Source organism: Dunckerocampus dactyliophorus, chromosome 14 (genome assembly GCF_027744805.1).
Source record: "Dunckerocampus dactyliophorus isolate RoL2022-P2 chromosome 14, RoL_Ddac_1.1, whole genome shotgun sequence".
In the NCBI taxonomy this organism is placed as follows: Eukaryota; Metazoa; Chordata; class Actinopteri; order Syngnathiformes; family Syngnathidae; genus Dunckerocampus; species Dunckerocampus dactyliophorus.
Window position 1 is genome coordinate 10,645,169 of NC_072832.1, and position 19,990 is coordinate 10,665,158.

The 19,990-nt window shown below is 41.8% G+C and overlaps 1 protein-coding gene across 2 annotated transcripts in view; it reads left to right on the plus strand.

Annotated features, from left to right (window-relative positions):
* The window catches only part of arid4b (AT-rich interaction domain 4B), a 53,075-nt gene extending 33,259 nt beyond the window's left edge, over positions 1-19,816 (plus strand). Inside the window, exons 8-24 of one of the 2 annotated variants that reach the window (XM_054798114.1) lie at positions 1,031-1,172; positions 2,260-2,339; positions 5,891-5,967; positions 7,013-7,161; positions 7,247-7,319; positions 8,448-8,542; positions 8,650-8,747; positions 8,889-9,087; positions 10,236-10,459; positions 12,497-12,679; positions 13,600-13,684; positions 13,764-13,977; positions 14,076-15,293; positions 15,397-15,507; positions 15,626-15,850; positions 16,017-16,163; positions 17,747-19,816. In XM_054798114.1, the coding sequence (XP_054654089.1) occupies positions 1,031-1,172; positions 2,260-2,339; positions 5,891-5,967; positions 7,013-7,161; positions 7,247-7,319; positions 8,448-8,542; positions 8,650-8,747; positions 8,889-9,087; positions 10,236-10,459; positions 12,497-12,679; positions 13,600-13,684; positions 13,764-13,977; positions 14,076-15,293; positions 15,397-15,507; positions 15,626-15,850; positions 16,017-16,163; positions 17,747-17,895 (3,469 nt within the window). In that variant the 3' untranslated portion in view covers positions 17,896-19,816. The remainder of the gene's footprint in view (positions 1-1,030; positions 1,173-2,259; positions 2,340-5,890; positions 5,968-7,012; positions 7,162-7,246; positions 7,320-8,447; positions 8,543-8,649; positions 8,748-8,888; positions 9,088-10,235; positions 10,460-12,496; positions 12,680-13,599; positions 13,685-13,763; positions 13,978-14,075; positions 15,294-15,396; positions 15,508-15,625; positions 15,851-16,016; positions 16,164-17,746) is intronic. The other variant, XM_054798115.1, reaches the window with a different exon arrangement.
* The last annotated feature ends 174 nt before the right edge of the window (positions 19,817-19,990 follow it).

The following is a 19,990-nucleotide window of genomic DNA, read 5'->3' on the forward strand; positions in this document are numbered from 1 at the left end:
ACATTTTGAAATGTTTTATAATTTTGCATGCATAACCAAAGCATGATGCATTTAGCCGTTGAACGTCTTTCCACAAATGGAAACAAAGCTAAAAATTGTATAAGTTAAAATGACAGCAGTTGTAGCTGCTACTAGTAATCATTTATGTTGATGTGTCGATTATGTAAAGACATGTAAAATAGATGGCAGATTGCGTAATTAGCTTTATGTTTATGCTAAAATAAAACTAGTTTTCCCATGATGCTTAGTGCGGTACCAGAAAGTAGTGGAATTCCAAAATAGACGTATCACATTTTGATAGAAGTCATTTGCAGCGATCGTCGTTTGATCTGACAAATCTTAAGTAACTTTGATCAAATGTAGAATTACTGCAGCTTCTGCTTGGACATTAACACCACGACAGCTGTTAAACTCCGATGAACAAAACAGCTTCACATCACGAGGGAGTGATGCTGGGAACACTGAGGTCGGTTGGACTGCAAGGTTTATCGTGTGTGCAAGGCACTTAATGTGCGGTTCCAGTCCTGCCTGGCGGCCTGCCACTTTCATATTACATGTAGTATCATTTACAGTAGTGATGCCATAGTTTAGTCTGATAGACTTCTGGCTGTCCTCTACCCAGAAGACAGCTTTTCTCTAAACAAAAGATATGATCACGCTGTAATTTTGTCAGATCTCGTGTCGATCTTGTGACATACCTATAAAGTACTAATATTGACATTATACACATTTTCATTCTGCTGTATATTTTTGTGTTACATGTATTGCACAGCATAAATAACACGTTCACACCCATGCGGTCAAAAGATTCAGTGCCATGCTCAAGGCAACTAGAAATTGAATCACTGAATATTTATTAAATTTGCAATGGCGACTTTAACATTTATTTTCACAATTCAACAGGTTGTCTTACAGTTGGTCGTGTCACAGTAAATACTCGCCACATTATTCAATAGTGCACATGCATGTACTGTACTGCCTTTTTAAAGTGTAGCCCGTTCAGTAGTAGTTGTTTGTTTTCATTCCCTAGCCAAGAAGAGGACTTGTCTTCATCCTCCAGTGAAGAAGAGGAGAGCGATCAGCGGCAGAATGAAGATCTGTTCGGCAAGGTGGTCTGTGTGGAGGGAGTGGCTGCTGGGGATAAAAAGAAGAGCACGTGGTATCCTGCCTTGGTGAGCTCACAGTGCTGCTTCCTTTACTGTCCTCCTCTTCATCACTGTGAAGTAACAGGCATCAGAGCTGCTGATCTCACAGCGCTGTGCCGTCTCATCTTTCATCAGCCCTCTTAGATTTTTGCAAGAGAAAGCACTCACTGTGAGATGTCGCATGCAAGTTGCTGCTAGCCAAGAATAAGCCCAATCTTTTTGCAGGAGCTGCCAAGCATTTTTGGATTGTTACATTTAAAAAAAATAATCTGAGGATACTATTTTCTCACGATTTCTGCACTACAAAATATGGCACAATCTTTTTGTTGTTTCCAGTAGTTCGTCTCCACCCACATTTAACTCCACCAACAATGGCACACGGTGAAATGGTGACAAGCCCTCGTTGTTTATGTAAGAGTTCCTACTAGATGTTGGAGAATGGGAGAGGTTGGGGAAATCTACCCCTCTAACTGTGTAGTCAGCAGAGCCCCGCCTACAGTGTTTGTTGTTGTTGGCGGGCTGGTGACCGAGCGCCATGCTGCCTCCTTGTGACAGCCCAGGGAACCACACTCTGCTGTGTCCTCAAAATGTGCACTTACCGAAGACGTACACTGGCAAAATGTTTGCAACAGATGATGGAGCTGAATAATGTGTCCTTGCTATTGGAATACAATACAACTTGTTCATTAGCTTGCTGCATGCTGTGTGTGTCAGACAGAAAAAAAAAATGTACCTGAGTAAATGTGTTATTCAGAAACAAACATTATGCTACTGAGAGCAGGACCATGCAGTGCTGCCTCCCCCGGGTTAGGCTCTTGACAATGTGCTGTTCAACTTCAGTAAACAACAGAGCCACATGCAGTGAAAGGTGCCCAACACCACACTACGCGTCATACAGTCTTGGGCTCACAGAGATCTTGTTTCTCATTTATCAGAACGGCCTTGGCGGAAACCTCGTCATTCACCCATACTGTAACAACCCCCACCCTTTCTTCACTTCAATGTCATTCACACACACACACACACACACACACACACACATACACACACACACACACACACTATCAGCTACCTCGTTTGACCTTTGCACTGTCTCTTGTTTCTGTGCACTAAGGTCACCTCCCCTGACTGCCATGATGACATCACAATGAAGAAAGAAAGCATCTTTGTCCGATCTTTCAAGGATGGGAAATTGTGAGTCCAAATCATTCTCAAAGCAATAATGAATCTTTGAGCAGCAGACTGTTTGATTTAAGTAATGTTTTAAACATGTCAAAACAACTGTGCCATGCTTTTGTTATTAATGAATCAAAAACATGACTGCATCATTTTGAAGCTGTATAAACATTCATCTTGTATTTGAGTGTGAATGCTCAAGCACATGTACAGCTTTGAGTACTTGGCAGATACTGTGTATCTTTGGGCACAGCTTTGAGTGGAAACAATGCTATTATTTCTTGTCAGCTATGCTTAAAGATGAATTTGACATTGTTGTAAATGCAATGGGTTTGACATTGATGCAAACAACGGTTGTCTTCAAGACGTTGTCCATCCATCTATTTTCTATACCGCTTGTCCTCGCTTGGTCGGTTCAAGATGGTGTCAGTGTGGTAAATAGACTGAGATGCCCATGGGTAATTGTTTAAACCAGGGGTGTCCAAAGTGCAGCCCAAGGGCCATTTGAGACCAGCAGCTGTTTTTTTTTTTTTTTTTTTCTTTTTGGCCCACGGCACATTATCAAAGCATAATTTAAAAAGAAAACTTTTTAAAAAAGCAAAAAAAAAACACCCTGCAATAATCTGCAGTAACTTCACAAGAATAAAGTCAAAATATTAAGAGAAAAAAATTATAATCAACGAGGAAAATAAGTAATTTTACGAGAATAACGTAACATGAGGTAAAATAACGCTTTCGTAGAATAAAGTTTAAATATTAAAGACAAATAAAAAAATTTTAAAGTCGTAATATAAAGAGAAACAAAATAAACAAATAAGTTGCACTTTTTGGAAAATTTGTTTGCAGAAAGAGTTATATTATGAGAATAAAGTTATATTATGAGAACAAAGTCAGAATATTAAGAAGTTGTATTCTAATGAAAAACTCACAATTTTACAAGCATACACTCGTGACATTATGAGGAAATAATTGCATTTTAATAATTTTAGTAGCATACTGTAGAGTTGAAATATTAAAGAAAAAATACTTTTTGTAAACGTAATCTTATGAGAAACAATTGTACTGTATGATTGTATTTTTCAGTTGTAATTTTTGGAAAATTAGGTTGTGGGAAAACTTTAGAATATTATGGCAATAAAGTCGTAATATTACGACGAGAAAATTTACAAAGATTATCTAAGGAAAAAGTAATATTTTAATATTAATATTTTTTTAGTAATATTTTTTTTAGTAATACTTTTTGGAAATATTTGAAAACCTTTATAAAACCCAGGAAAAATGGGAATGTTTGGTAATTAAACTCAACTCTGAACCCTGACGTTATTTCCTGTCTGCCAGCACTGAGCACCCCTTAGCACCGGAACACATTTACAGTACACACATTCTGTTATTATGTCTACTGTGTGGAGTAATATCAGTGTGAAGGTGACTATAGGGGTGTTATTTCATGTCTAGAGAGCTCTAACAATATTAAAATATACCCGTATTTAGGTGGTCATAAAGACGTTTTCTGTGCTCTACAAAAATATTCCATTTATTACTTAAAATGAATCCTACTTTGTGGAAATTCACTTATCACGGTTTAGTGTGGAACCAATTAACTGCGATAAACGGACGACGACTGTATATCACAAAGCTGAGTTGCAGTTTTTTCTTCAAATATATTACAAAATATAAAAGTGGCCCTTGCATCCTTTCACTTGTCATTATGTGGCTCTCGGTGGAAACATTTTGGACACTCCTGGTTTAAATGCTTCAGAACCGGACCACATTGGTGCTGCTACTCTGGTGCTGCTTGTGTTGTATTGATGAATGGGCAGCCAGGTCTCCTTATCGCAGACCTTAAGTCTGCAGTCCACAATACATCTCCTGTGTAAATCATCAGCAAATAATTATAGCACACCAAGTGTGAAAAGACCTTTTATCGTGTGTCTTGTGGTTAATAGTCAGGTGAAGGGTAGAGTCGATTAGAAGGAAGATAAATCTCAGATGAAATGCACGTTATACAGTATTCTTGTCAGGTATTGTTACTACTACTACCACCGACTGTCGCAATTTGAATTTAACCTCTGAAATCAATGCAGTGTATCAAGGGCTGGATTCCAGGAATAATAATGTGAGAAGATGGAAAATCTATGTGGGTATTAATGAGATTTTCAAGGGTTGTTTCCTTTTCAATCTGCTTGCTTTTATGTGGAAGGAATAACAAGATGAAAGGAGTGACTGTTCCTCATTATTAACACAGAGTACAAGTTTGTGCTGTCAAGCACATGTCTTTGTTTTTACATTTACATCACTATTCGTGTTCATCTTTTAGTCCTCATTGGTTGTCGGGTGTGCATTTTTTGTTTATTAGATATCACATCCAAAAGTTTTAGTGTCGCTCAAAAGTTAGCGTTTTCACACAACCACACACACACACACACACACACACACACACACACACATGCACATGCACATGCAAGAGTTTGAGATCATTTGTGATAACCCTCAGATGCGACTTTAAGGAACAATGGCTCTAGAACATATTTTAGGGAAAGCGAGGTCATACATCCAGAGAGTAAACAGTGGGTTATTCGTAGTTTGACAGCTATGGTTAACATAGCAACAGTGGAAACACGTTGGCCCCCCCCTTAATTGGCAGGCTCTGTGCTTGCTAAGTATACAAACTGGCTATTGACCTGGCTAATTGCTACAGTTGCATTCAAAATTATTTATCCTTCGCTGTAAATTACTTTCTTACAAGGTATAATTGTTCAATCGATGGCCAATAAAAAAAAAAAGATAAATGTGGTATAATATGAGATGGGTTGAGCTATTTCAATTGATCTGTTGATTTATTGCAAACTACTGCAAGTTGATCAACTTTGTTTCCAACGGGGGTTGAATAAGTTTGAGTGCAACTGTAATTTTATATGTAGTGCCGTAAATTCCGGGCTGTTAAGCGCACAGGAATATAAGCCGCACCCACCAACTTCAAAGAGAGAAAGAGATTTGTAAATATGTAGGTCACATGTCTATAAACCGCATGTGCGAAACAGTAGCCTACCAGAAAAGTCATTCATTGCTATCTTCATCTTCCTTGTCCTCTTCAGTGTCTGAATCGAACAGCCTTGTAATTCCTTCTTCACACACTTTGGTCAGTCTCTCTCTCTCTCTTTCGTTGTCGGTCTCAGTTATCAGTTGGTAAATTAGCCCTTGAGGTTGTCCTGTCTGTCATGCAGCAGTCCACAGCCCTTCAGAACCCGTTGGTGATAGTGGATTTTTTGACACCGCTCCACACTGTCAGGACCCACAGGCAGACTTGACCAAAAGTTGCTAGATCGATCTCCTTTTAACTTGAAAGCTGCATCACATGCATTTCTTCATGTGTTTTCCATGATGAGGGTGCGTGCATGAATTGCAACATGGCTGTTCTGAAGTATGTGAGATGTCGCAAGATTAGAACGTGACCGTAAATTAACTGCATCACTGTATAAGCCGCATGGTTCCAAGCGTGAGGACACAAGTAGCAGTTATACACCGGAAATTACAGTATTTCTGCTAATCAGCGTCACTTTGTTTTGCAGTTACACGGTGCTGCGGAAGGATGTTCAAGAAATCGATGCAGATTGCCCCCCGAAAGCGGATGCAGGGCTCAAGCCAGGTGAGTTTAGTGCAGTTTAAACGGGGGTCGGCAGCCCGTGGCTTCAGCCTTCTTGTTGTGGCGCCCTTCGCAATACTCAAATGTCTTGAACACCTGAGTGGGGAGAATGCGCATTTTGGAAAAGAGTTAAAAATACCTGACTTTCTGGAAGAGCGTGAATGCCTCATGGCTGAGTTCTGACTGCCACAACCACACCTCCCACCCCCCACAGTAAGCTAACCATTAATACCTTGTATATCCCCCCAAAAAAGAAACATCTCAGAAGAAAATCGTTTTTAATTCTGCACTGACAGATTCCTTTGTCTTCTCTGACAACGATGCTAGCTTATTGCTATGCTTGCTATGTGGTGAGAAACAACAAAAAGCATTGAAAGATGTTTTTAAAACAAGCGCCCATTTTGTGAAAAGCGGTAATTTATGTCAAAGTAGACCCACACGTGTAACAGTGGTCATCCCTGCAGTCCAGCCATGCACACGCCGGGCTCGAACCGGCGACCGCATAAGATTGAAACTTTCAAAAGTTCACAAGCTGTTCTGTGGGTGTTCCCGGGCTTTTGAGGGGGTGGGGGTGGCGGGGGAGTATATATAAAATACCAATGTCTAACAGACATATAACTAAGTATATAAAAGAAAAATGAGAATGACAACTTAAAACCAAATTACAGATGAAGAATGCCTAAACATGTTGTAAATGCACTATGTATCCACCAGGTCGCAGGCCTAGAGGGAGTTCTCCTGGAAGAATATTATTCTTTTTCTTGTCACGCCAAAGGTCAAAAGCAAACCACTACATAAAACAATGCCATGCCTGATTGTACCTGTGTTCCAGATAGTCCCGTCACTTCTGTAATATTGTCTACAAATGCACAGTGCATATGCCTTAAACAAGCAAGCTGGTTTGTCTGCTTTGTCATGTGTGCAATATGTTTTGAGCTTATTTTGCTCCCCATGCTGTATTCTTTGTTGATTCCATAAGCTGCAGTTCTGTGATTTGTTCACATTTCGTTTTCTGAAAGCATAATCAGTCTGTTTGTGTGTTAAACAGCACTGGACGCAGCCTTGGAGTTCCAGCAGCAGTTGGTCATCCCCAGCACCTGGAAGACTGAAGTGAAAGAGGAAAGCTCTAGCAGCGAGGTGGATGATGACGAAGAAGAGGAGGAGCAGGAAGAAGATGCGAATGGCGAAGAAGAGGAGGTGAAGACTGGTTCACGGTCACGCTTGTTTCTCCACAAATTTTCAAGTGAAATCAGCCTCAAACTGTCTTGTCTCCTGACGACAGGAGGAAGTGGAGCCGTACCCAGAGGAGAGGGAGAACTTTCTGCAGCAGCTCTATAAGTTCATGGAAGACAGAAGTGAGTTTAGACAAATGTAACAATTAGTGGTTACTTAATGAGCTTTTTCACACCAATCTCCTTGGCATAGTAAAACCACAAAAGAGAAGGACAGACACAATTAGCAGGCTTTTTACAAAAAAAGTACAATTTCCTTCAAACTTTGTCCAGCGGTAGCACATGCCTCAAGGACAATCAGTCACATTGGTTTTGATTTAATTTATTTCAAACATGCATACAGCATACATTGAATGCTTCATGTTACTAGTCTCAGTTTCACATGTCCGAAAAGGAGTAGGAAGAAGCAGAGTTTTTTTTAATCCTACACCCTCTTCGTATCACACCAATTGCTAATACATACATATGTATACATAAAAACACACATACATATATGTACACATACATAAATACACACATATATACATATAGAGAACACACATAGTACCCTGATAAGTCAGACAGACAAAGAAACAAATACTTTTGCAGAGTGCTGTAACTTGGTGCAGAGTGGTGAGATGCTGAATATGTTCTTTTATGCTCTATACAGTGTATTTACTTTAAATTAATATTAAGTATTTGTATAAAAACAACTCTCTCTTTGTCATATTTAAGTGTAAAACATTTATAGTGGAACCTGTATTTTGATCATTATTTCGTTCCAAAAGGTCAGGCAACATGGAAAACCCAGGCATTTTTTCCCATTAGGAAATAATGTAAATCCAATCTGTTCCAGACACCCAAAAATATTAACCAATTTTTTATAGAGAATAATTATAGTTCTACATGCAGAAAACAAAACAAAACAATTACAAATGACGGCTGGATGGAACTTACATTGTTGATGTGGACTTCCCGGTCGTCCTGACAAGATTGAATTCAATTGTGTTTTTCACCTTTTTTACCAAATTTTTCCTTTGGCCCCATGGCGGGTTATGTACAATTGCACTGAATAAAAAAAAAATGCACCGACAGTAAGTCAACAGCGCTTAGTTAGGGTGCTTTGTTTGCAAAAAAAAAAAAAAAAAATTGGTACTGTACTGTACTGCACAATCGTTTTAATGAAAAACAAGATTTGTCTCTACTTAAATTACTGTCTTTTACTTTAGTAGTTCGTCATAACTTTATTTGCTCTCTCAATCTGCTCCACAGGAACGCCCATCAACAAGCGGCCTGTTCTGGGCTACAAGAACCTCAACCTGTTCAAGCTCTACAGGCTGGTGCACAAACTGGGAGGCTTTGACAATGTGAGTAGCACTGTGGCACAGCAGTGACTTTTTATTATAGTTGGACTTGGTCATGGCTCTCCAGCAGACTGTATGCTAACTCCCTTCACTCTCTCCTATTTGAGCAGATTGAAAGTGGCTCCGTTTGGAAGCAAGTCTATCAGGACCTTGGAATCCCTGTGCTCAACTCAGCTGCTGGCTACAATGTCAAATGTGCTTACCGCAAGTATGTACAAATGCCGCATCCATAGGGGCTCTGCAGGGCAAATGTTTCATGTTTAACTGCTCTGTACCCAATGAGTCAAGCCATTTTTTTAGGACAATGTTGTTCTTTTTTTCATGTGACAGAAATTGTGCTTTCATGCAGGTACCTTTATGGCTTTGAGGAATACTGCACTTCCACAGCCATCACCTTCAAAATGGACCTCCCTTTGAAGCAGGCCACCAAGGGAGAGTTGAAGTCAGAGGGTGAGGGTGGAAGCCCAGCTGCCACATCACCCAGCCCAGAGGAACAGAAGGACCATAGGAATGGAGAGGCAATCAACACAACGTCTGTAGTCTGCAAGGTGCAATCGCATTTCATCATGCTTTTTTTGGAATGTGTTCCAAACAGCATAAATAAATATTAGGGGTGTTACGAGACACCCAACTCACGAGATGAAACGATACACGAGGTTTCACCATTAATTTTAAGAAACGTACAATAATAAAATGACTCGACAAACAAACTTTTTATATAACTGAGTCACAAAGCTATGCAGGGGGGTTTTGAAATGTTTATTGCCCCACAAATTGACACTAATTGATATTATTCTCTACATTTTTTGAGACCAAATACACCCACTGTTGATATAACCATAATAATAAATTAGAATATATTATAATAATGCAATATTTCCTTTTATGTCATCTTTCACGATGTAAACTCCATGCGTGTTTCACCAGGAAGACAGGTGCTGCTAGGTAAAGGAGTGCGTCTGCTTCACAATCAGATACTTAACCTATGGATACTTAACCTTTGTGGACCGCTTGTATTTAATTACCAAATAAATGCATGATGCAAGAAACAATTCCTGCCCTTCGCTTTTAATGCCCATACCATACTTGCTAAATATAGCGACCGTGCCGCTAAATTGTCAGCACGGATCTCGTCTTAAGTATGAGGTTTGTTATTAAGCGGAGTTATGGTTGCTACTTTACACCTTCAATGTCAGGCACATGCTCCGGGGGGTCAGGAGAACCAGAGGGAGCCACTTGCTGTGGCTGCTATGGTGCACTGTAGTCTATAGTGCACTGTAGTCTGACACCTGCTCTGAGCAGACCCGGTGCCGCCATTATTAATGTTGATGGTGATTAATGGTAACAGTTATTAAGGGTGCAGACAAGTCCGAACATCTACGTGTTTTGATCTGATAAATCTAGTAACTTTGAACAATTTTAGAACATCAAGGCAGGTTGGACTGCAGGGTTTAAAGTGTTTGTAAAGCACTCAATGTGCACTTCCAATAATGCCTAGCACACTGCCACTTCCATATTACGTTTATTATCATAGATAGTAGCAATGCCATAGTTCAGTCTGATTGGCTTCTGGCTGCCCTGTTTTCTCCAAACGAGAAATCTCGTTTTAATCTTACGAGATCTCGTGACACCCCTAGTAAATATGCACATTTTCTTTGACAAGTCCTTTTATATTAAAAGCATCCCTCTCCCTCAGGAGGAGAAACTCGAGTTGGAGCAAAACAAATGTGAGTCTTCAAAAGCTGAGGGAAAGGACAGCAATGGAGACAACAATGATGACAATGAGGACGAGGAGCAGGAGGAGGAAGACAACAGCCCCCCCTCGGGAGATGCAGTTGAAGGCTCCTCGACGTCTCGCCTCGGAGGCGAGAGCATCAAACAAGAGCGTGATGAGGAGCAGGAAAGCAAGGACAACTCTGGGTAGGTGATTTGAAGGGACGACTCCTCCAGCGTGTCACAATGGCACAAACACATCAAGGGTGGAATGGTGTCACTATTCAATTATGCATCACCAGAAATATGAGCAGGGTATGGTGCTGTTGATAAAGACCCAGCACATTGTCTTTGCTTGGTGGTGGCTCTTTAAGGCATCCACCAAGACCTTAATAGCACTAATTCCCACTATACCCACATTGCTCCTGGACAAGAGAGAGGAAGGCTTCCCTCTCTTTGTCTAACTACGCTCTTACCCGCTGCACTGTTATTATTACTCATGGCTTAGTCAGAATCAGCTGGCAAAGCCTGACTGCTACCTTTCACCTGGCATGTCACACTGTGCTCACTCTGTCTTTATCTCTCGCTCTTTTTACACTCTCTCTCTAGCCTCACCCTGTCAGTGCACACAACAAGGCCTCTTGACTTCCACCCTGCCCTGATATTGACAAAGCTACTTGTCCTCTCTTCTCTCACTCTAGCTCCTTCTTGGCTTTTTTTGTGTTCAGCTTTATTAAATGTTCCGTGTGAATGTGCGTGAGTGTGACTGTTGTTGCTGACGCATTAGACTGCTAGACGTCTACAAGGCAGTAACCTTTTAGAGGGACGAGTAACTCTGTGTGGACAAATGTTACCTTTTGGTTGTTAAAATGAGCCTACGAAGTGTCTTTTCAAGTCGCTTCATGAAGGGGAGAGAACCGGCTTCTAGTTTGTGGCTGTTTACTTGAGGCCTGGTGTGTGTTTGTTCAACTTGTACTTGTGTCGATGCTGAACATTTGTAAATGAATTGTCTATATGTTGTTGTTGTATTGCAGTACTTAATGCTGTATGACTCCAGAATAGGATGCCATGGCACATTTTTATCATCCATGATTGTGCTCACTTGTTGATCCTTTCATTTGAAAATAAAAAAGGACTATCCACCTTCTAAAAATCAGCTAAGTAGAGATTTATTGAGACTTCATAGACACCCAAAAGTTGAGTCCAGTAACATATAGTGAAATAAGAATATTACCATGTTAATATACTATATTATAGTAGCTGATATGTCACATTAAAACTGTTGGTTGTAATTTTTGGCCAGTGCGGTCAGCTCATTTTGGTAGAACTTCCGACCCTGTTATTCTTTATACTTCTGACAGTGTTTTGACCCATGAGGAAATTAGATGATATTTCTATAATCTCATAGGTTATGCGTCCAAATTAATTTGTCTTACATTTATTGACCCTTTTAAATTGTTTTACAGTGTAATTCAGTGCTTTCATTCATTAATTTGATTTCAAATCAGGCAAATATGCCCAACAGTCGAGTTGTTATTAGAACCAGTGCTCTTAGTAGATGTCATTTTTATCCTACATTTGTTGTTTCAGTATTTTAAGTATTATTATCACCTTTGTTGGTTGTCCTGTGTGGACTACTGCACAGATCATTGCATCCTCTTAATTATGCCATGTTGGAAGTGACTTTCAAGCAGGGATCCCCTGCTCTGAGCTGCTGTTTATAGTAGTACAAAAAATGGAATATTGTAGTTGTGCTTCAGGTTGCTGTGCTGCCTGCCAAGTCGTGCTTTGCTGTGCTAACATGCCGCTGTGACTCTGGAGCCTCTGTGGCCCCTGAGCTTTAGCCACTTAACCGGCACTCCCCCCTGCACTGCCAGTAGACCCTCCAGCTTTGACGTCTCCTGACTGTTTCTCACTGGCTCCTCCTTGTGGCTGTTTTGCTCTCTACAGCGTGTGAATGATAATCCCAAGCGAGGTTTATAAGCATGTAGGGCTGGAGAGAGAGTAGTTTAGTAAGTATTATATTTATGCAACACCTGAAGTGCTGTGGTTTGTTAGGCTTCCTCTGTATTATTTAGTTTGCTGTAGATGACAGGCAGGGATGGGAATGTTGCTGAGACCTTTCAGCTGGGTAGAACAGAGGCTATGTAATAGAATGCAGTAAGGCAGGGTGGGTGTGTGGGGTTCTGTAGTGTTCTCTGGAGCAGACTAGGGACAGGAAGTGCTGAACTGTTTTTCTTGCAGGGATGACAACAGTCAGGAGGGGGAGGAAGGGGAAGAGTTTGAGTGTTACCCCCCGGGGATGAAGGTGCAGGTGAGGTATGGGCGAGGCCGCAGTCTGAAGACGTACGAGGCCACTGTGAAAGAGGCAGACGTGGAGGGGGGAGAGGTGCTCTACCTGGTGCACTACTGTGGCTGGAACGTCAGGTAAGACAGGACGTGGGGAGAATCACCTAACTTCTGTATTCACCCTAAAGACAAATCACATCTTAACCTTCAAATTGGCCAGTGGGATCACCATTTCATGGATATCCCCGCAGCAGTGACTAATGCACCCCTTCCTCACAATTCTGCTTCATCTGATCCAGTCTCTCGGTTAGAGCTGACTTGGCCCTCTAGTGGCAGAATTGGGCATGGGGTTGGTGTGGATTGCTCCTCAGCTTCTCTTAGCCAGTTGTGATTGAACCCCCTGTCTGTCCACCCCCTCAGCTGTCTGTCTCTCAGCCAAATTTACAGACATGCTGAATTGCTATCTGTTTTGCTTGGATTGGCCATGCAGTTGTTGTAGTAAAATTCTTTTTAGAGCCTGCCATATTGATCTACACTAATATTCGAGAGGCAAAGCAAAGCTCTGCTACACTCACCTCTACCTCTCTCCCCCCCAGTGGGCTAGGCTTAATGTAGTGCTAAGTAGAGCATTAGGGTAACTAGCAAAAATTGCATTTCATTGTCTCATTGTTGTCGTGTGATCCCGTAGTACTCTCTCAAAGACAATGGGATTTTCTCTGCATTGTGTCTTGTGTGTGTGCGTGTGTGTGTGTGTGTGTGTGCGCGCGCGCGTGTGTGTGATATCGTGCAACTTTTCATTCTCCTCATATGACCCGCATAGCACCCTCTGTTGTGTTGGTTGTGGTGGTTGGTGTAAATATGTTTCTCTAAGGCTTTATTTATCTTTAACACCATGGGATTTATTCCTTGCTATAGAGGCTTATTGTATCACAGCAATGTGTCGGGCCAGGCAGTGGAGGTGGCCGTGTGGTGGGTGGTGGCATGAGGAGAGTTTATTGAGCCTCCTCTCTTAAGATCTGATTGATGAAAAACTGTCTTGTTTGCATTTGCTTTTTTAGATATGATGAATGGATCAAAGCAGACAAGATTGTTCGCCCTGCCAATAAGAATGTACCAAAAATAAAGCACCGCAAAAAAATAAAGGTACAACTCTTGACAGGTTTTGGCTTTTTGCCACGATTCATGATGAAGTACATCACTGAATTGTCTTTAATTCTCATAGAACAAAGCTGAGAGGGAGCGAGACAGGCCGGAGAGTCTCGATGACAGAGATGTCCTTGATCCTTCGCCCAACAGTAACCGTGTCCCTCGCTCCAAGTGTGACTTGACTCAGGACGTATTTTCCAAGTTGGACCAGAGTGTGGAGGACCAAGGGACTCAGCAGCAGTCTCCCGTCAAGTCTATTGAAATTACTTCTATCCTCAATGGCCTGCAAGGTAGCAACAGTCTCAAACGTTCGGTTGTACTGCACACCTGACGAGTTTTCCACTCCCATCATGTTTACGATGAAACTAACTTTTCATCTTTGTTTCAGCCTCTGAGCTGTCCACAGATGAAAGTGAGCATGAGGATGAGGAGGAGCATAATACAGAGGACCGTCCCACTTGCGGAGACAAAAAGGGTGCGTCAGAGCCTCAGAAACCCTCAGAACGGAAAGAGAGTGATACCTCACCTGATGGATCCAAACCCTCTGCAGTTTCAGAGAAGAACCAGGAGATAATCAGTGCAGAAGTGGTGAAGCGCAAAAGCCAGCCTGATTTGATGGGAGAGGCAAACACCAGGAAGAGGAAATCCGAAGGTGCAGCAGAGAGGACCCCCAAAAACCAGTCCAAAGCTAAGAGGGCCACAAGAAGTGCAGACTGGTTGCCTGGAGGCTCTTCCAGGAAGCTGGAGGAGAGGAGCACTGGTGCCATGGAGGAGAGAACTGTTGCCTCATCTAGCACCAGTTCAGATGAGGAGGGTGCAGCACATTCTGGGCCCCAGGCTGAGGAGAGTGAACGAAGTCGCCCAAAAACCAAAGGTTCCCCTTCCAAGAAGTACAATGGGACGAAGGAGAAGAGCAAATCCAGCAGACAAGCTGGGTTCTGGGACATTCCTGAAAAGAAGTCCAAGATGTCTGGAAATGGTGAAGAGAAGCCAGCTGTGCGCTCCAAAGGCCAAAAGGACGTGTGGTCCAGCATTCAGGCACAATGGCCCAAAAAGACTCTAAAGGAGTTATTCTCTGATTCGGACACAGAAGCTGCTAATTCTCCCCCTCCGCCTGTACCTTCATGCCTGGATGACACAAGTGTTGAACAGGATGCGGGACCTGACGACGACATCTCTGAGGAGCAGATGGATAATGACAAACTACAAGAGTTCCCCAGCAGTGGCAGTAATTCCGTACTCAACACACCACCCACCACACCAGAGTCCCCCTCAGGTGTAGGCAGTACAGTGGAAGACTCTGGTCAAGCACAGCCTCCCTCTCCACAGGCGCCGCCCACACCTCCTGGCCTGCCTCCAGAGTCGGCTTCTGCCCGTCTCTTGCCAGGACTGGTGCAGGAGGAAGTGGCAGGCGGGCGCAGCGAAACCGACAGTAGCACAGTGGAAGTGGAGAGTCTTGGTGGGGAGCTGCCAGACCTTCCCCAGGATGATGGGGCGGGCTCCCCACCGAAGGTGTTTGAGGCCACGCTCTCCTCTAACAGCAGCAGCAACTGCAGTCTGGAGCTGAGCAGCAGCAGCCAGCAGGAGAGCGAGCAGAAGTCCAAAGGTACAAGCTGCAAATGTACTTATTTTTCATTGATCATCAAGCCCAAGCTTCAATACAAAGGAGCCTGTACATGCCCTCAATATTTAATTTCATCCACTTGTAGGGTCTGTGAGTCAGAAGCGGCAGAAAGAATCACAGACAGGCGGCGTCTCTAAGAAACACAAGCCAAACCGCAAGAGCCTTGGTGTGCCTCCCAAAAAGAATAGGAAAACAGGTAAACACAACTTTACACAGGCTGGCTCACATGAAGTCCTTTTTTATTTCTTATTCATTAGTCTCCACACATCCTGCCACATGGCGCCAAAATCAGACTTTGTGCTTGTGTCCTTCAGCCAACAGCAGTGACAGTGAGGACCAGTCTGTGGTTGAAGGCTCTGGCAAACCAGCCGCCCAGAAGAATGACGCAGCAGATGTCAAGGTTGCCATTTCGCACAAGTGTCACGGCCGTTCTCCCCCGTCAAGCCATAAGTACCACAAGCAGGGTGATGCTGACCACTCGCAGCACCGGGAAAACCACGGAAGATCGTCACGGGTCTACAAGTGGAGCTTCCAGATGTGTAAGTGTGGAATGGAAAACTAATAGACTCCTTTGCCATTGTTAAGGTCAGGTCACCCTTGTTTACCACAACTTAATCTGCCCATTTACTTGAAATCTGCTCACTAATTGTTATCCTAATTGGTTCTTTTGATGGCGCACTAATGAACTTATTCAATCCCCACTAGCTGACCTGGAGAAGATGAACAGTCTGGAGAGGATCTCATTCCTTCAGGAGAAGCTTCAGGACATCAGGAACCACTACCTCTCCCTCAAGTCCGAGGTGGCCTCCATCGACAGACGACGAAAGCGCATGAAGAAGAAGGAAAGGGAAAGTGAGTTAACCCCAGTGTCCTTTCATTTTCAATCATTTATTATGAATGCTTTCATTCACATTGACCCCTCTGGGAAATTGAGTTTGCACTCTTCTTGAGACAGAAAGTGAAGATTCGTGCTTGTGTTGCTTGTCATTTTGGGGTTTGGCATCATCCAACAATATGTACAACTATATATTTCTGTATTTCATTTGAGATTTTTTTGAATAGAATACAGTTGTCCCTTGTTTATAGCTGTGAATTTCCATGGAGTAGGATTCAATATTAATAAATGGAATATTTTTGTAGTTGGAGCATAGAAAACCTGTTTACAGTGTTCCAAATACGTTTTTTTTTTTTTGTTTGTTTGTTTTTTTACATTATTAGAGCCCTCTGGACATGAAATAACACCCATATAGTCACCTTTACATTTCTGTTCCCCAATATAGTAGATACAATCAAAGAAAATTAGACATATTAGACATTAATAAAATGACATTGACTCACACGTTAACAGTTCCTTGTTTTTTCCTGGACAGCGTACTTCCTGCGGTGACTATTGTCGCATCAATGTATTGTAAATGGCTTCACACTCGTATTTCACAATACAGTAGACATAATAAGAATAAGTAAGCCATTTAAGACTGAAATAAAACTCCTGCTTGTGTGTGTCACAGTAAATGTGTTCCCTAGGGAACCTTAGTGGCAGGCGGAACAGATGTGTAGAGGACAGGAAGTGAACTTCAGAGTGTTAGCTTGTCGAGGGGGTATGGCCCCAACAGTATGATCATGTTGTTATTATTGTGCCTGTTGTGAGAAAATTTCAACCTGTAATAAACCCCTGGCGATCACGTCTAGTGCTTGTCTCACCAAGCGATTACTGACACCTAGTGGCCAGTGTACAGTGCTACATTCACAATTAGAAAGCTTCTGCCTTGTATTTGTATTTTACTGTTCATTTAACTATTTTTATGCTTGAAAATCCTTCATTTAGACCAAAAATAAGTACAATTTGCTTAAACATGCTTTAAAAAAATATTTTAACTGTGGCTGTAGTGATCATTTACAAATCAAATAATGTTTCAAAAACCATGATAGAGTGAGGGCGATGTTCGACCTGCAATGCAGCGAGGGACAACTAGAAAGTGTTTTTCCACTTGGATAGCTACCGTAAATGCTCTCATGATATATAACAGCTCTTTTTTAAAATAATGGAGTGCATAATAAGTAGGAAGGATAATGTAACTCTCTTTGACCACATGGTCATTTGTAAACAAATATATTGCAAAACACGGCAGCATCAGAACCAAAGTTGTGCTGCTGCTCAGTCAGCATTAATATCGGTGATGATTTAATTGTCAAGAACAGTACGACATGTGCAACAGATGAGCAAGTCAAGATTTTGAAGTGCATGCAGAGGTAGATAAAGCTGCCGAATTCTGACCACTAATGATGCTTCAAATGCAGCTACTCCCTCTTGTGGAATGCATCAAAACTACATCAGGAGGTTGCCCACAGCCACAGCTGTCAATGCCAACGTCTGACCCTGTGATTTGCTTCTGAAGACGCCAATTGATCAACCAAACCTTGTTTCCGTTTCGCAGGCACTGTGGCCGCATCCTCTTCGTCATCGTCCTCGTCACCGTCCTCGAGCTCACTGACAGCAGCAGTCATGCTGACACTGGCCGACCCACCGGTGTCTTCATCGTCCTCCTCTTCACAGAACTCTGGGGTATCAGTGGAGTGCAGGTGACAGGACGTAGTAGCGAAGAGCCGCCGCACTAAGCACTTAACCAGCACCCTGGGGCCGTCATCCCCATTCCCTTCCTGCAGGATGGACAAGTCAACCTACTACATACTGTAACGACTGGGGCACAACACCAGACAAAAAAAAAAACAAAAAAACAAGCACTATTTTCTATTGACAACTGTTTTCTTGGCAAGCTAACGGCACTTAAGTGCACTTTTATGACGATTGCTTAGGGGGATGAAATTTGTCTAAAAGAAGATACACAATTGTCTTTTGTGCTCTACTTAATTCTAATTGAACATTTATAAGAATTGTTTTTTGCAAGCAATAACTGTTTCAATTTGATAAGAACTGCATTGGTAAGGGGTGTTTTCCTTTCCATTAACTCCCTCCTGTGCCCTGTCCTCATAGCTGTACATGGCACTGACTGAGCTCGCTGTCTTAATTACGAGGAATTAAGAGGAACACTGCCACATTGGCATTAAGGGCATATTAAATGTTTTAACTTAACCACGTTCCCTCTCCACCGTCATCAGAAAAAAAAAATTAAATTGGTTGACAATGCTCATATTTTCCACAGACATGCACAGGTTTGCATTGAGTCTTAGAGGTGGACGTGTGGATACCTTTTTAGCCATCTGCAATCCACATGTAGCCACAGTGGATGGATCATGGAATGATACTGTAGTGCCTTTTTGTTCTCTTCCCTGTGGCACTTGGAGAAAGGACAGCACTTTTTTCCTGCTCCTCCTCTCAAATCAAAGGGTCACCTGGAAATATATCCCTTATGAAAGACTTAAGAATGCTGTGTGTGTGTGTGTGAGAGAGAGAGAGAGAGAGAGTGTGTGTGAAGAGCTGTGAATAATGAATACTGGTGGAATTTATGAGCGTATGGTTATATTAAACGGTAACACAGAACTATACTGGATCACCTGTAATCTACTACTGAATACTCATCCGGCTTGGGTATAAACCGTGCAATGATGGTGAATGCAATGGTCGCATTACTTCACTTCACCTGCCTTTTTTAACTATCCGTGTATGTCCACATTGTTCACGAGTCAGTCTCCAACTGAGTAATGAACTTGAAAATAGCCATAAGAGTTATTTACAGGCTAAATGAAGCTGAATTCTGTGCGTACAGTGTTGCAAACATGAAGTTACTTTGTTTTCATAGGAAAGAGGATCAATTATTCATATACTGTATCATGCCAACTGCCACACGAGGCTTCTTCTATTCACCCTTACCAAAAATCTTGTTTCTTTTGACGTACTATGACCAGAATAAAGGTAAAGATATTGTAAATGTGCTTTTATATTATACGGTAATGTATATGGATGCATTTCTGATTACATCCCCAGTGTTTCCTTTGTATAGAACCCTATTCAATGATAACCCGAAGTTACATTTTGTTTAGCACTTGTATGTAAGTGTATGCTTTTGTTAGATTTGTATATTGAGAAGTGTTTTGAGTCAAGCTATTTAATATCTTGCACTGTTAATATTGTACTTTTCTGTACAGACAGTTTTATGCTTTTAACTGTAGTTTGGGTGTAAATATTGAGTTACAGCATGTTTGTTCTCCCTCTTGTCCCCCATACATTTTTCTCGAAGAAGAATGTTGTGACTCTTATCCATTTAAATAGTTTTTTCCTTATTTTGTTTTTTCCTTTTTAAATGTCTTATTTTGCTTTAGTTTGTATTCAGTTCTGTTTTCATTTGCTTGTACTTGTAAGAGAAGAATGGTGGTTTTGAATGAAGCTTACCTAATTTCCAAACTGCATGGAAATTGGTCCGGGTCAGAGATTACGATAAAGGAGCTTGTTGAAATAGTATTTATTAGGCTCATCCAATGATGGTCATTGTTGTAATTTATTGTAAAAATGCAAAGCAGAAGCGTCTGTTTGAAATAAATGCCATAGTTTGTGAAGTATTCAGATTGTCTGTTACTGTCAGTGGAAAATCTCAATGTTAACAAACCTTCAAGATTTTTAAAGTTTCTTTTAATTGGCCCACGTACACGCGCGCGCACACACACACGGACAAGTAACCTTTGAAGATCGTGTTATTTGGTTGGTCAGTGACTGTCCTAGTTAA